At 34.8% G+C, this 14,146-nt stretch overlaps 3 protein-coding genes across 3 annotated transcripts; 1 reads left to right on the top strand and 2 right to left on the bottom strand.

The window, feature by feature from the left end:
• Positions 1-202: 202 nt before the first annotated feature.
• Positions 203-6,389, bottom strand: LOAG_05773 (hypothetical protein). The gene is made up of 16 exons (XM_020446968.1): positions 5,935-6,389; positions 5,692-5,772; positions 5,199-5,325; positions 4,978-5,066; positions 4,516-4,722; positions 4,112-4,349; positions 3,583-3,814; positions 3,187-3,307; positions 2,955-3,060; positions 2,611-2,804; positions 2,400-2,516; positions 2,074-2,305; positions 1,829-1,964; positions 1,234-1,387; positions 911-1,119; positions 203-698 (listed from the first exon to the last, which is right to left on the bottom strand). Exons 1-16 carry the CDS (start codon positions 6,265-6,267, stop codon positions 617-619), a joined length of 2,658 nt encoding a protein of 885 aa, XP_020302752.1. The 5' UTR covers positions 6,268-6,389; the 3' UTR covers positions 203-616.
• An 88-nt stretch (positions 6,390-6,477) lies between these two features.
• Positions 6,478-7,678, bottom strand: LOAG_05772 (williams-Beuren syndrome chromosome region 16 protein; the record flags this gene model as incomplete). Its single annotated transcript, XM_003141309.1, has 2 exons — positions 6,478-7,481; positions 7,567-7,678. 2 exons carry the CDS (start codon positions 7,676-7,678, stop codon positions 6,478-6,480), a joined length of 1,116 nt encoding a protein of 371 aa, XP_003141357.1.
• A 592-nt stretch (positions 7,679-8,270) lies between these two features.
• Positions 8,271-12,302, top strand: LOAG_05771 (hypothetical protein). Its single transcript, XM_020446967.1, has 10 exons — positions 8,271-8,379; positions 8,955-9,079; positions 9,199-9,442; positions 9,953-10,048; positions 10,370-10,487; positions 10,638-10,891; positions 11,068-11,213; positions 11,343-11,500; positions 11,606-11,762; positions 12,034-12,302. Exons 1-10 carry the CDS (start codon positions 8,314-8,316, stop codon positions 12,089-12,091), a joined length of 1,422 nt encoding a protein of 473 aa, XP_020302751.1. The 5' UTR covers positions 8,271-8,313; the 3' UTR covers positions 12,092-12,302.
• The last annotated feature ends 1,844 nt before the right edge of the window (positions 12,303-14,146 follow it).

The following is a 14,146-nucleotide window of genomic DNA, read 5'->3' as shown; positions in this document are numbered from 1 at the left end:
TAGAAGGAACATCATTAATACTAACAATAATTCTTCGGTTCATTCTGTTTCGGAAACGCTAACGATTAAAAAATGGTGGTCTTTACTACCTCATAATTCTTATTTCTGAATTATTAAACTGAATATATTTCCCTTGAAATGTTGTTATCAGCCTTTCCTTGGTATAAAATTTCGTTGCGGTGAACAAATTGCATTAACTTTTCTCAATTTTATTCTGCACAACTGATTATTTAATAAAGTTCAAAAATTGATGTCCTGGAAATACTGGGAAGTTCGGTATATGCAGTGCAACTTGCACATACTTGCATATATCTAAAACTTTTTTCCCTTATTGTAAGGGGAAAAATAGTTATGAAAATTGCTGCTGACAGATCGGCGACATAATTTCCCTACAACATTAATTCTGCAATCCTTTCTAGAGATGATTTTTTCTAAATCCAGAAACAGCTCGTTCTAACCTGACTAAAAGTTACAGTTACTAATGCAAATACATCACAAGTTAAAAAAAAAAATAATTTACAGAAAGTGGAAAAAAATATTGAAAGACCGAAATACGAAACCCTTCAGCAAATAAAAGCTGAAACCAATAAAGGATGGATTTCTAAAATATAAGGCATTACAGCATATCAAGCGTGTTTTCCAACCAACAGATATCAACAACGGTCGTTTTCTTCAGCAGGTTATCATACGCTATTTTCCTGGAAGAAAAAAAATTTGGTTTTCAATTCCAAAGCAATATCTTGCAGAAGAAATAGTGTCCTTGAAAATAAATAAAAGTGAATAAAAATCTGATTCAACTCCAGGTATTTACATGTATATAATGTGATGGAATAATGAAGTGCTTTTTTTTCAATAGATGTATATAATGAATACTTTTTTGAGATTTGATCACTTTTACAAATTTTTATACCTGTCAGGAACTACAATATGAGTAACAGCGCTGCTTTGCTTTGTACTCAAATCAGCACCGTGCATTTGCAGTAAGATTTGAGCGTACATTTTTTGGATTTTCGTCAAGTCGTCATGTAAATAAAACGTTTGGCCACAAAACCGATTAAACTTTTCATCCATAAATAACTGCTTTCTCAGTGTTTCCTCAGCAGCTAATGGTTTCTTCCGCTAAAAATCTCGAAATACATAAAGTCATTTTTGTTTCGAATGCAAAGCTGCATGGAATAGAGTAGTGAAACCAACAAATCCATGCTTGAGAATATGTCTGAAAAAGTAACTTACCTTAGGTACTTTTATGCTGTCCAGCAAAACACTGACACTTGCAATTGTATATGCAGTAGAGCTCGTCGGCACAGTGGAATTTTCCAATGTTCCATCATTTCCAAATAACGTATAAAGACTATCGTCAACAACATGAATAGCTTCTTTTCTCGTTCTACAATAACGAATTTAAAATGGCAGGTATAAAGTTTTTTAGCTTTTACTGTTATTGCAGGCAACACAATGAAATGTGACAGAACAGAGACGAACATCAGCTCCCCTCATTTTGACTGAATATATTACAAAAGTATGCCAAACGAGACTGATACACGAATAATAGAACAATGAAGATTCATTTTCCACACAAAGATTATTAAACTAAAGTTAAACAATGAAATAAATAAGACTAAAGTTAGTGTAGGTTAAACAATGTAGGAGAAAACGAACATTTCTGAGAAATAAAGATAAGGGAAACTGAAACTTGACAAGCTATGTATATGCACAATAATAACCTCTAGCAGTAAGTGATGAAGAATGTAATCATCCTAAAATTTCCTTGTCAAAAATTCTCTTCCAAATTTAAATAAAATATTGCTTTGCAAATTAAAAAGCTTACACAGGTAAGATTTTGCTCACATTTTTGCATGCTATAAGCCAGTCTGCGCTGACCACATTATATTTATTACTTTTAATAATCGATTTTGACTTCACATGTTTGGGCTCACCGGTCACAACAAAAAGTGTTTTTGGACCTGAATACGATTCAACAGAAAATAACTGCTTTTTAATAATTCATAAATAAAGCCGTAAAATAAAAAATACAAGTTAAGAATGTAGTCGGAGTAAAACAATAAATAAAACCTGGATTAGCAACGTGAATTCCACCAAACGAAATAACGATCTCTTGCAGTTCCTGCGTGTTTACATCAGAGGTACCTCTTAAGATACAAATTTGTTTTCCTTTCAGATCTTGATTTATTTCTTCGATGCGTGCTTTCTTAGTTTGATATTCCTCAAGTACATGTACAACTGTCGTTCGTTTTTTTAGATTTGTTACGCTTTGCGCATTTTTTATACTATCTAGACGTAAGTTCTGAAAAAAGAAGGCATTTCTACAGATCATGTCGATGATTATAACTAATATATTTCTAACAAAATTTCTAAGCAACAAAAAAGATGACACGCACCTTATCAAAGTCTAAAAATGCTTGGTACTGATCGATGTCTTTTACATATTTGTCATCTCGATAAGTCTTTAGAGTCGGAGCATACAGTCGGTCATTTCTTAATCCTTTAGCTCGAATCTAGTATAAATTTTGAAGGTTAAATGAAAAACCCGATCAAGTGAAATAGCTTGAAAAACCTTTGATTGTTTAATTTTTATGCTTTAAAAAATACCTCAACAACTTGCATGTTATTCTGATTTACGAAATGACTTGGTAAATCGCTTGATATGTAATCTTGATGAATCCAGCTTGGGATCCTGTCACTTTTGAAGAATCCGTGATCTCGCGTCAAACGATTTTTAAGAAATGTACGTGTCGTGTCGTCCAATCCTGTTCCTACTTTGCCGACGATAAAGAATTTATTATCTAAAGAGCCAAATATATGAAACCATACAATCCCGCCGCAGAATTACAGTTATAAATGCAGGGACAACTGAATCGAAAATTTAGATGATTCACTACTGATAAATACTAAAGATAAATATGTCGTGTTAAGTAGGAATAAAATGACATCACCTCTAAGCGTAGCCAAACAATAATTACTGATTTTATCATTCCTGCCAAGATCGACACCAACAATTGCAAGATCCAATGTTTCATTACCCAGATGGAATGGTTTTATCTAAAGCGTACATAAGAAGTTACCATCCAGAAAAAGGAATGCATAACTCTGCAGATGAAAATACTTTTAAAAAAACTGCACACATAAATGGTGCACAAGAGTATATACTTTTGAACAAATAAATACCTTAAACCAACCATTTGCCATCTGGCGCATACCCGTTTTATACACCGAATCCATTTTCTTCGCCACAACGCCTTCTTGACCACTTATTACAGCTTCCTGGTATAGTGAAGCAAATTCTTCTCTACAAAAGTGAATATGGAATAAACCAATACAGCTACCACCCAAAACTTTTAAAAACAAAAACCTATCACCTATACCTACCGACCAGGCATAACAGATTTGCTTCTTAAGAAATTTTTTAAGCTGTGCAATCTATTTTATTAAAGCCTCAGCTTTCTTTAAATATATGTTTACAATCTACCTCACTCTTATATTTGTCGATTTCATTGTTTCTTTTCTATATATTTTGATGACTTTATATTAAACTAGTCTATACTCGATGAGGAAAAAACCCACCTCGTTTTGACAATAGTGAAGTTTGACACAAATATTTTTGTCTTATCCTGCTTTTCCAAAACATTCCCACTTTGAAGAAGAGCAATTCTTTCGCTCAGCGGAATATCCATTAGTGATTTTCCGTTCAAAAATAAAATATCAAATACTGCAACACTTGGCTCTACTGCACCATCTGTTCTCAGAGCTTTCACATCATAAATACGACCATCTGATGCTTGTGCATTATGGCCGACTATAAGAGTAACTTTTTACATAGAAATTTTAACGGTTATAAATTAAAAAATTAAAAAAAAACTGACGTGTCGAATAATCTATACAGTAGAATACGCAGCCTTTGATTAGAAATTACAGTACTGCCGACTACCCACTATTATGAGCGACACGATCTGAGATATTTTGGGGAATTGTATTCCATATTATAGTACATTGAGCCAAAATAGCAGGGCATTGGAAAGCTCATCCTGAAGTTTATGCAGGAAAATGATGCAAAATATTTGTTTTATCATTAAATGACCAATGACCAACTAACCGAATACTTCGTCAATAGTATCCCAAAGCAATAATTCAGTATCCAGTATGCAGCTTTCAAGCGAAGGCGCAAAATATGGATTGATCCTATGATCCAGCACCGGTGCTATGGAATTAGTAAAGTCATTTTGAACCCGTGAGTAATAACGCATTTCGCAACTCGGCCCTCTATGCAGCAAGAAGTGTTCACCGTCATATTTCAATTCCACATAAAATTCTTGGCCACAAAAACGAACCAACTCAAATTTATATTAGATTACCTGCTGAACTAGCACAAAATCATTTACTTCAACAAATGGATTTACTCATAAGTAAAAGCTAGAAATTTTCAAATCTTCAACATTATACAAAACAGCTTTATCATCCAGAACAACTATGAATTAATATTAGGACTGAAGTAATTACCTTGTCGTAAACATCTCCACTGCCATGTCTGATTCTTGATAATAACATTGGTTCAAAACGGCGGAAAAGCATGCTCGAGTTGTCTGTCATTTTACCTTCTACAATAAGATCACATATTTTCCGCAAGCTGACGCCAGACTGATATAATGCAGCTCCATTGGGATGTATCCAGCTTACTAAATTTGCGGATGTTACCTTTAAGGAGCGCTGAAATGCATTTTCTTAGTAAAGAAGTAATGCATTACTTATTTTTCTAGCAACATCTTATCATCATTCCGTACATAATATTTTTAGCAAAACAGCTCGTCAAGAAAATGCAGAATTATTTTTGAGTCAGTCACAATATCAAGATTGTGCAGATAATCAAACAGATTTCTCTACTGATTTTTTTTTCACGTTTGTAATTGGATGAGGATTAGACTAAGATCATGAAAATGCATGCACTCACAACATATAACCTACTTCAATTTTACGAACCAATACTTGCAAAAGCCAATAGACTTCGCGTATTGTTGCGCAGGCTTTTAAAAGTTTCTCTAGTTCTGCGCTACCTGCAAACATGCAAACTATGAATTTACGACAGTAAAGTGAAGAACAATTTCGAACTTATTTCATAATCAAACCTCTTTAACTAAAACCAACGTATATAAGAGGAAAATATCATTGTAAAGATGAATACTTACTTATTTCTTGTTCTGTTATTTTGCACAGCGAATCGTTTACATCAAAAAGAGACAGCTCACGTTTAGTAACAGCTGGATTTCGCATCGAAATTTCTTCTGCCAGTTTCAAAATCGACTGGTCTGCACTCTGAAAATAATTTTATGGCTGATTTCTTAAAGACTTTTAGAAAGTTTCATTTTCACTTGGAACACCTTTTGCATTATTACAACAATAACAGATTAAATGATTTTTATTACCGATTCTAATAGCTGGACTGAATGATAACCAAATAAATGAACAATATTGCCAGATCAGCTTTAGCACACTTAAAGAATTCTGCTTCATCAGGAACGATGCACCAAGAACACAGAACCTAATGGTGCTATAGTTTATTTTGGGATATAATCTGTGATGCAATTATATGATGCAGCTCATCCTTTTAACACAGTATTCTTATGTGTAGCACTTTTTCAAAAAGAAAACCAACAGTACGACATAAACAAATATATTTACCTTGGAATCTATCTGTAACAATTCCTTTTTCGTCTTTGGGGGAAGACACAATACTTGGCATACTTTCGATATAATTCTTTTCTGGAAAATTCACTGGTGCAAATGAAACGTACCAAACGAAAAAGGCATGGTTGCAAACACTGACTTTTACACAGCATATTCCAACTTATTTCTAGAAACTACGCTTAAAAACTGTATACAGTATGAACCATGAATCCTTCCATAAATTTTATATAAACTTACCGATCTCATGCGAAATTTCCGTCGATCCAATGAATTGGCCATAATACGTAGGACCGGGTAAAAACTAACAGCTCCATTTGTAAATTTAGAAGCATCTGCCGTCCATTTTGTCACTAATGCTTTCAGTACTCGTTCCTTGCCGAACTTATTTTTGAAATGAATTTGCTGTATACGGTCTAAGTATTTGCATAATGTTGAGTATTTGAAATTTCGAGAAATTTCTTCTTCCAAACTGCTTGCCGCTGCAGTTTCCACTTCTTGTTCATCTTCTTTTCCGGAGCTGACATCACTGTTTTCTACCGCTTCTTCACCAGTTTCATCACTACCGGACATTTATCAACCAATGCTTCTAATTAATTTATTACACTTAAATTTCGGACAAAAACATTAAACGAGATCATCGACACATCCTCAAAAAACACGTTAAAAGAACGCTGTTAAAAAAATGATAAATAAGACACATTCGCAAAGAAAGTTAAATATTTTCCCAAGCATATATAATATGAAAGTAAACAATTGTGAGAATATGATAGGTGCCAAATATCAACCCATCAGGAACAACACATGATCAGGTGCAACTGCGACATCTAATGGCTTCTTTAATATATCGACTTGAAATGGAAAATGTTGGTTTCTGTCATGTGAAAGACCCAAATGAGAGAACCTGTTAAGACCCCAAGAAAACAGATTATCCATTCTCGAAATAGCAAACATCGAAGAATTACCAGCGAAAACTTTCTTGACTTTACCCGAATCATTAGGACCACCACTGAAAAGATTACTTTCCAGGAGCGCCGGTCGTCGTAATGATGTAACATTGGGTCCCATACCGAGGATTCCGAAACCCCAAACATAAACTTGATCATTGCTACTTAATGCTATACAAGAAGTTGCCGTAGAATCTGCTGCTGCAATTTTTCCCGTGGAAAGACGAATTTCATGAGGGTAACCACTTTGAATGTCCCTGACAAATGGATACATTTGTTCGTATTCGTTCTGTCCCCACATAAATAATTCACCGCTCTTTGTCACCGCCATCAAAGTATCCGTGCTCCCTTTTAAAGTAGCTACCTTCATTCCCTTCAAATCACCTTCAACTGGTAAACAACGCCAATCACAACCGCATATTCCGCGTCCCAATTGCCCATCTGTACCTAATCCGAACGAAAACACCTCACCAGAATCCAGAACGATGAATGATGTATCCAGTGTACAATGTATTTGAGCAATTTCTGAATCCGAAGGAACCGTAATTTTTTGGAATGGCTTATTTTCTAGTCTCACAAAGGGCACATTTTCTGGATCTTGTCCACACTGTCCATGAGCATTGTCACCAAATGCATAAACTGCTTTTTTGGATGCAACCAGAAAATGTCGTCGACCAGCTGCAACATCTATTATGGTACCAAACTGCTCTTCCTTGAAATTAATCTTCAAGCAAACACCTTCACTCCAATAATTGCTATATTCTAAATCGTTGCTAAAAATATCAACACCACCACCATAAAGTTTCTGCTCCGATGCCAAAACAGAGAAGCCAAACCCGGCTGCAATATGACGAATTTTACGAGAATTAAAGTACAGGATCTGTCGGGGCTTCTTGAATTCTTTCTGTCCGGTTTCACGTAGTACCCTCGTAAAAAGGCTCCCTGTTTTCCCGAAACCACAACCATACACAAAGTTGCCTTTTTTTAGCCTTCAGCTTAGCAACTGCTATAGCTCCCTGAGCTGTTGCCGATTTCATTATCCTGAAGTCAAATTCATAACTAGTTCAAACAAGCAAATTTACTACCAAATATACAGATAATACGATAAATTACCAAGAATGAGAGTCTTTTTGTTATTTTTAAACAACCTTTGTCAACTTTCGAAGGAAGAAAGTTGAGCAGATGAGTCTGATAAAATTTATGAAAAACAAGAAAATTGACGACAAGGAATACAAAAAAGTACGACACGTATGGAAGGAATGTTATAAATCACAAAAGCCATAAATCGTTCTTGAGTACTGTCTAAATTTTAAAGCTTAATATGTAATGAGCGTTACAAAAGCAAAAATTCAAATCCAGCTCATTACATCCTTCGGGTTATAAAAGTCCATTAAAAATTAGTGCATGGATTTAACATATACCGCGAAAAAATCGCGTTATAAAAGGAAACATTTAAGCACACGTGGTGGTGGTTGTTTGCTTAGTTGAGAAGGGAGTGGGAGGGGTAGGGAATCATTAAACAGCTGTTCGAGAAACAAGTCAACTTTTTGTTTAATTATGTATTTGTTCTTGCTGCTCACCTTTTCCTCCTATATTCTTCTTTTTATAGAACAAAATACAAAAAAAAAAAAAAAAAAAAAGGCGATATACGTATCGATGGTTTAGTACTGCAATGGAACAGTTTGAGGATGTTAGCGAACGTGAACAGCGTTTCCATCAATTCATCCGTCAACATATCGTAAGTCTATCGTTCTGTTAGTATTTTCATGAATACATTCATGTATTTATAGTTTTCTTTTTTTTTTCTTTCGTATCAAGGAATAAGTAGAACTGTTTATTGTACATCTGAAGAATTTGTTCTCCTTTTTTAATTCGATCTTTTAGTTGGAGTTTTGGAAGTTTGAATTTTGTGTGATATATCCACACAAAGCCTTCTTATTTCGTAACTGATATATGGTTATATAGCATAACAGAAAGTGTAGGGAAAATAAGTTGATTATGGTATAAGGATGTTCCAGTCATGGTTTGGTATTTAATGATCTATAGATAATTCTATAGATAATTCCAAGTGAATTGACATTATGTCGTAGTCAACAGTCCAAAATGATAGGAACTCCCTTTGTTCCGTAACCGATGTATGGATATATGGGATAGCAGAAGGCAGAAGAAAAATAAGTTGAGCAGAAACTTTTGTTGTTATCTATTGAGTTATATGTAATTTTCGTGGATTAATTTCATAAATGAGCAGAAATTATTCTTCCGTCTGAATTTTTTCATCCGTTTGCAACTTTTTATGATGCTTGATCTTTTCAGATTTGTATGTTATTGTTTATATGTTTATATCTAATTTCGTATTCGATCATTCGCCTGCTGAAAGAGCGAAGCGATAATGATGAATTATACGCTGGCGGCGAGGATTTCTTTGTTTTCCGTGTTTCGTAAGTCTAAAATTATTGTTTTGCAGATATGGGTACTTTCCCGTACTTTTCGAATATTGAACTAACATTGTTTAGCTTTCATTCTGCAAATAATCCCGTTATGTTTTTGTGTTTTCCAGTTTATGGATGTGTACATGGTCCTTGGCAGTATCGATGGGAGCTGCCACGCTATTGCCATTTTCAGTGATTGGATCTGAGATAATACAAGCCTATCCTGGCAGTTACTATTTCCAGTGGTTAAATTGGCCTCTGATTCACTCACTTTGGAATTATATTTTTGCTTTAAGCAACCTGTCGTTGTTTATACTTCTTCCATTTGCTTATTTTTTCATTGAATCTCAGGGATTCAAAGGCCATGGAAAGGTAATGTCTTTTCGCCTTTGTTTGCGGAGTTTGAAGTTTTCCCAGCTTTTTTCTGTTTGGAGAGTAATGAGATTGCCACAGTTCCTTTGTCATTCGTTATTCTCAGCACCATAGCTGATTTCATCCTGCACTGGAAAGATACGGTGCTAGCACACTGTTTAACTTAACCTCTATATAAATTCTCGGTAGTCTGGAACTTTATTAATCAAAATAGAAGTGTTTCCTCAGTGATCGGAGCTTCTAGGTTTGTAAGTCATATATTCCTCTGCATTTGGATAGACTTTAACCATTTCCAATTTAACAGAGCAGTTTGGTTAGTGAAATTGGTTACTGTCATCTGAATACTGTCTGTCGTTTTGAGGCGAAATGAATAGATGTCACCACAATGAGTATTAATGATTTTGATTCACTGACATGGCATGGTTTTGGAATTTCTTTCTTTTATCATTTCGGAATAGCATTCAAACAGTAAATCGATGATATTTTGATATGTTTTGTAGAAATTTTCAGGGCATTATGACTCGAGTATATGAAACTGTTGCTGTCTGTATACTTCTTATTATCGTTTTAATATGCTTGGCTGACGTGATATACTCTCTTTTTCTTGTATGTTTTATTTACTTTTAATTGTAATTCCGAAAGTTCAGGATATTTCCATCTACTCACTTGTTCATCTCCCATTTTTGCTTATCCTAAAATGGACATATGCAGAATTCAGTTTTGTTAAGCTTAAGTTTTTTCTTGATTCAGTTCCTAATTTGTTCAACTTCCTTCTTCGAATTTGACATTTTTGGCTTATTCCTGAGAAAATGAGAGCCTTCGTTCCCACATTCTGTAAAATTAAAAAGGTACATATGAAATGAAATCTTAGAAAAAGAAAATAGGTAGTTTATTTTCTTTGCATATATATATATATAAAATCTTCAGACAGAGAGCGCTTCGATTTCATTGTCTGTTCTCAATTTCACATCTGTCAATTTGCCATTTCTATATTCGTGTGTTTCCTTGCTTGGAGTACTCACGCTACTGATTACAACTCCCATAGGTATTTTTCTTTACGTTTTTCTAATCCTTCCAAATTCTTTCACTTAACAAAAAAATTTCATTAATTTTTGACAAATTCTACAGACTTTATGATGCATTTTGATAGCGCAATAATTACAAGAATTGGAACAGTGACTATTTATAATTCTAGGATTAGCAAGGATGTTTTCGGTAGTATCGAATCATCTGCTTGCAACAGAGCATCAAAAAATCATTGATCCATTAGAGGAAGCGGTTTTCCGACTGGAATACCAAACTCTTAAAAGACGATTGCGACGAAACAATCAAGGAGGGGATGTATCACTTCCAGACCCATTTCTGCCGCAGAAACCGCTTCGTGGCTATCAGGTTGTGCTGCAAACAGTGAAATATGTGTCTGCAATCGTTGTCTTGCTCCTTCTGACTGTAAGTTGTTCGAGGAATGCCTTTTATCAAGATAGCATACAGTAACTTTCATTCAATAACTTAGTCATAGTTTTATTCATTTCACGTAGTACTTGAGTTTTATCATGTAATTATTCGTCTTTTATAACTTGCTCAGTTTTTATATTTTTCTTAGTATATCTTTTATAAAATTTTAGACAATTACTGTGCTTATGGTTCTGATCAATACGCTGCAGTTGCTATTCGGATTTCGGGCATTGCCTGTATACGCGCAGTACATGGAAGTAAATTCACGTCATACATTGGGCATTTTTGGAGCTGTCGTTGAAGTTATCATAATTTGGTAAAGCATTAAAAAAACTGAAACTGAAGTTAAATAACTGAAATATTGTACAGGTCCATATAAGTTTTAACGATTCCCGTAAATATGCAGTCCATTTAATTATTTGACGACCAGTAAACGGTTGTTTAGGTACATAATGATTGCTGCAATGATCGGAGTTTATTCAGTACCACTTTTACGAAGAATCCGACCTCAGTTACATAAAACATCTATGACACGCGTTATTGCAAACTGCACAACTGTTTTGGTGCTTAGTTCTGCGCTTCCGGTACTTGCACGAACCCTTGGTTTGTTTCATCACTGTATTTCAGTATATATCATGATGCTTAGAATGTTGTTGACTCATCTCACTTGTCGCTTAAGCTGCAAAGCTGAACCTTCTTTTTTTTCAGGAATCACAACATTCGATCTGGTAGGAGCATACGGTAGTTTCATGTGGTTGTCCAATTTCACACTGGTTTGGACATATAACGTTGCGTTTGCCTTTGTGACAGTTTCTTGTTTGTTGAATCATTTCACTACTCCAGTCAGAAAAGAAATTATCCAGAGGTGTGAGCATTTATTATTTGTTACCATCTGTCTTTACAGGCCAATTCTACTTATTGATGAAATGAACAGGTTTTCAACTCTCAGGTTTTGAAATTTAAAGGATTTTCTTTCTCTGAATTCAGTGTTCACCCTTGGTAATCGTCTTTTTTGCCCTATTGGCATGCATTACGGCAATACAGGTTTTGCTGCGTCACATAACTATCGATATTATGCAACTAAACTAGTACTTAGTATTTTGCGGTTGGAGATCGCAATACATTATTATTTTCAGGATTCGCGATTTGTCTTACCGGATAAAAGCAATTGAAAGTGTTGAAAAAATGGATTAGTTTGTGTAGTGTATATATATTTTATTTGTAAACATTCAAAATATGACTTTCGAAAAATGATCTCACCGTAGAGCTTAAATGAACAAAGAAGGACAATTGTTGTTTTGTGTTTTTTAAATACACTGCTGGTTTCATCGCATAACTGTGCATATTTATATTTGTCATGCTGATGACTCAGTGGTTTGTATTGCCAACAATAAATTTGCTGGTGTTTCATTTTGATTTGAAATTTTGCAAAATTGGTTTAACAACCATCAATTTCTCTTCATTTCCTAGAAGAATGTTTCGTGTGAGGAAGAGAAGTATAAATCTGAGTACTAAGTTTCGCTTTTTTGGAACATGAGAACCTCTGAAGTTTTTTTTTTCGTTTTAAAGATAAGGAGAAGTTAGAGCGCCGGAATTTTTTTGACATGAATTCAGTTGCGTGAGATGATATATAATAATTGCTACGTTTCCATTTTATTAACTAATATCAGTAAACTGAGGCACGGTGCTACCATTAATGTGTTTTGACTGTGACTACTGTTTTATCAATTAATGCATTTTCTCATTAGAAGCATAAAAGTTGTATTGAAGACTGTATTTCACTTTGAGCTGCTTAGCTATATCTAGCGGATGGGGTCTCTGCTCCCGTTATATTAATAAAGAATTTCATCTGGGAAGTATAAAATTATTGTATTTCATCCGATTCCGAGTTAATGGGATTAGGTGACGTTTCCGACATTAACAAACTAACAAAAGTTTTTGGGGAAGAGAGTCGAAACCACTATGTAAAGGAATTTAAGTTTTGTAATTTTGTCGGACTAAAGGTCACGGCTGTTTTCACCAGTGCAATAATTGTTACCTCAGTGGGTTACGGCTATCTTTTAATTTCTCTTTGTAGAGGGATATTTTTTAAAAACGACGTCCATCCATAAATTGTAATGCTTAAATATTTCCCGGAATTCTCCGTTTGATTTTTTCATTTCAAACCATTTATTGGAAATTGTTCGCAAATGAGCTTACTGCTGTTCTATCATTTTATACCCATTATGTTGTCATCTTGTGTTGCACAAGTGATACTAACAGTGAGTGACCATTGTCCTCGGCATAGCAGTTAATTATTCATATATTTTTTATTTAATGATGACTGTGAAGAGAAAATGGCCAAAACGGCTTTCCTCGTTATATTCGATGCACTTAATATTTTGCAGCATAACACTAATGTTAAAGCACAGAAAATTTATGCGTTTAACTACCAAATTATTTTTGAGACATCAGTTTGTCAGTCCGTTTTGTCCACATTTTTATTCATCAATTTTTTATTTAATGATGACTGCCAAGTCACTCCTAAAGTAAAGCAAACACCAAACGGCAACGAATTGTTGCTGAAAGATTAACAATGGTATCTGTGGGATTTTATTGATTGTGATTGTTCACAAATGAAGGAAAAATAACTACCAAATCGCTTAGACTATGGAATGAATTATTCCGGGTTATTTCAAGTATCAAATGAGGGCATTCCAACAATGGAAGCATGAATAACCGATTCACTAAAGTGGAAAAGTACCACAACACATGTTTGGGTGAGATAATTCAGACCTAGGAACTTCCTAGTGGAGAGATCCACTAAAATACAGCTGGAGGTTTAATACCGGAACAGATAAAAGGCGGTCCAAGCATATGCTGCAAGGAATTTGCTATCTAAGGTCTGCAAGCTCACAAAAGGAGACGTGCAGGAGTTCACATGTGACATATACGATAATCAATTTGATTATCCATGTGATTGCGAACTGATATGAGGATTCATGGAACGAAAGACCTGGAGTGTAAACAGTGCGACAAGGAATTCAAACAGTCCGTCCTTCCATCTACAAATACATAAACTGATACAAACAGGTCTAGCTCAATTTATATTTGGTTCGTGTATCAGCGAGCTTTGAACATTTCAGTGGTGTGTACTAACATGCACACACACACACACACACACACACACACACACACACACACACACACACACACACACACACACACACACACACACACACACACACACACACACACACACACACACAC

This window comes from Loa loa (genome assembly GCF_000183805.2).
Source record: "Loa loa unplaced genomic scaffold supercont3.389, whole genome shotgun sequence".
NCBI lineage: Eukaryota > Metazoa > Nematoda > Chromadorea > Rhabditida > Onchocercidae > Loa > Loa loa.
This window is presented reverse-complemented; position numbering and strand designations above follow the sequence as displayed.

Coding starts and splice junctions, on each gene's coding strand:
- LOAG_05773 (XM_020446968.1), bottom strand. CDS start 6,267: ATGTCCGGTAGTGATGAAACTGGTGAAGAAGCGGTAGAAAACAGTGAT. Junction 2,517..2,610: donor ATAACATGCAAGTTGTTGAG/GTATTTTTTAAA, acceptor AATTTATACTAG/ATTCGAGCTAAAGGATTAAG. Junction 1,120..1,233: donor ACAGCATAAAAGTACCTAAG/GTAAGTTACTTT, acceptor CGAGATTTTTAG/CGGAAGAAACCATTAGCTGC.
- LOAG_05771 (XM_020446967.1), top strand. CDS start 8,314: ATGGAACAGTTTGAGGATGTTAGCGAACGTGAACAGCGTTTCCATCAA. Junction 8,380..8,954: donor AATTCATCCGTCAACATATC/GTAAGTCTATCG, acceptor TGATCTTTTCAG/ATTTGTATGTTATTGTTTAT. Junction 9,443..9,952: donor GATTCAAAGGCCATGGAAAG/GTAATGTCTTTT, acceptor AGAAATTTTCAG/GGCATTATGACTCGAGTATA.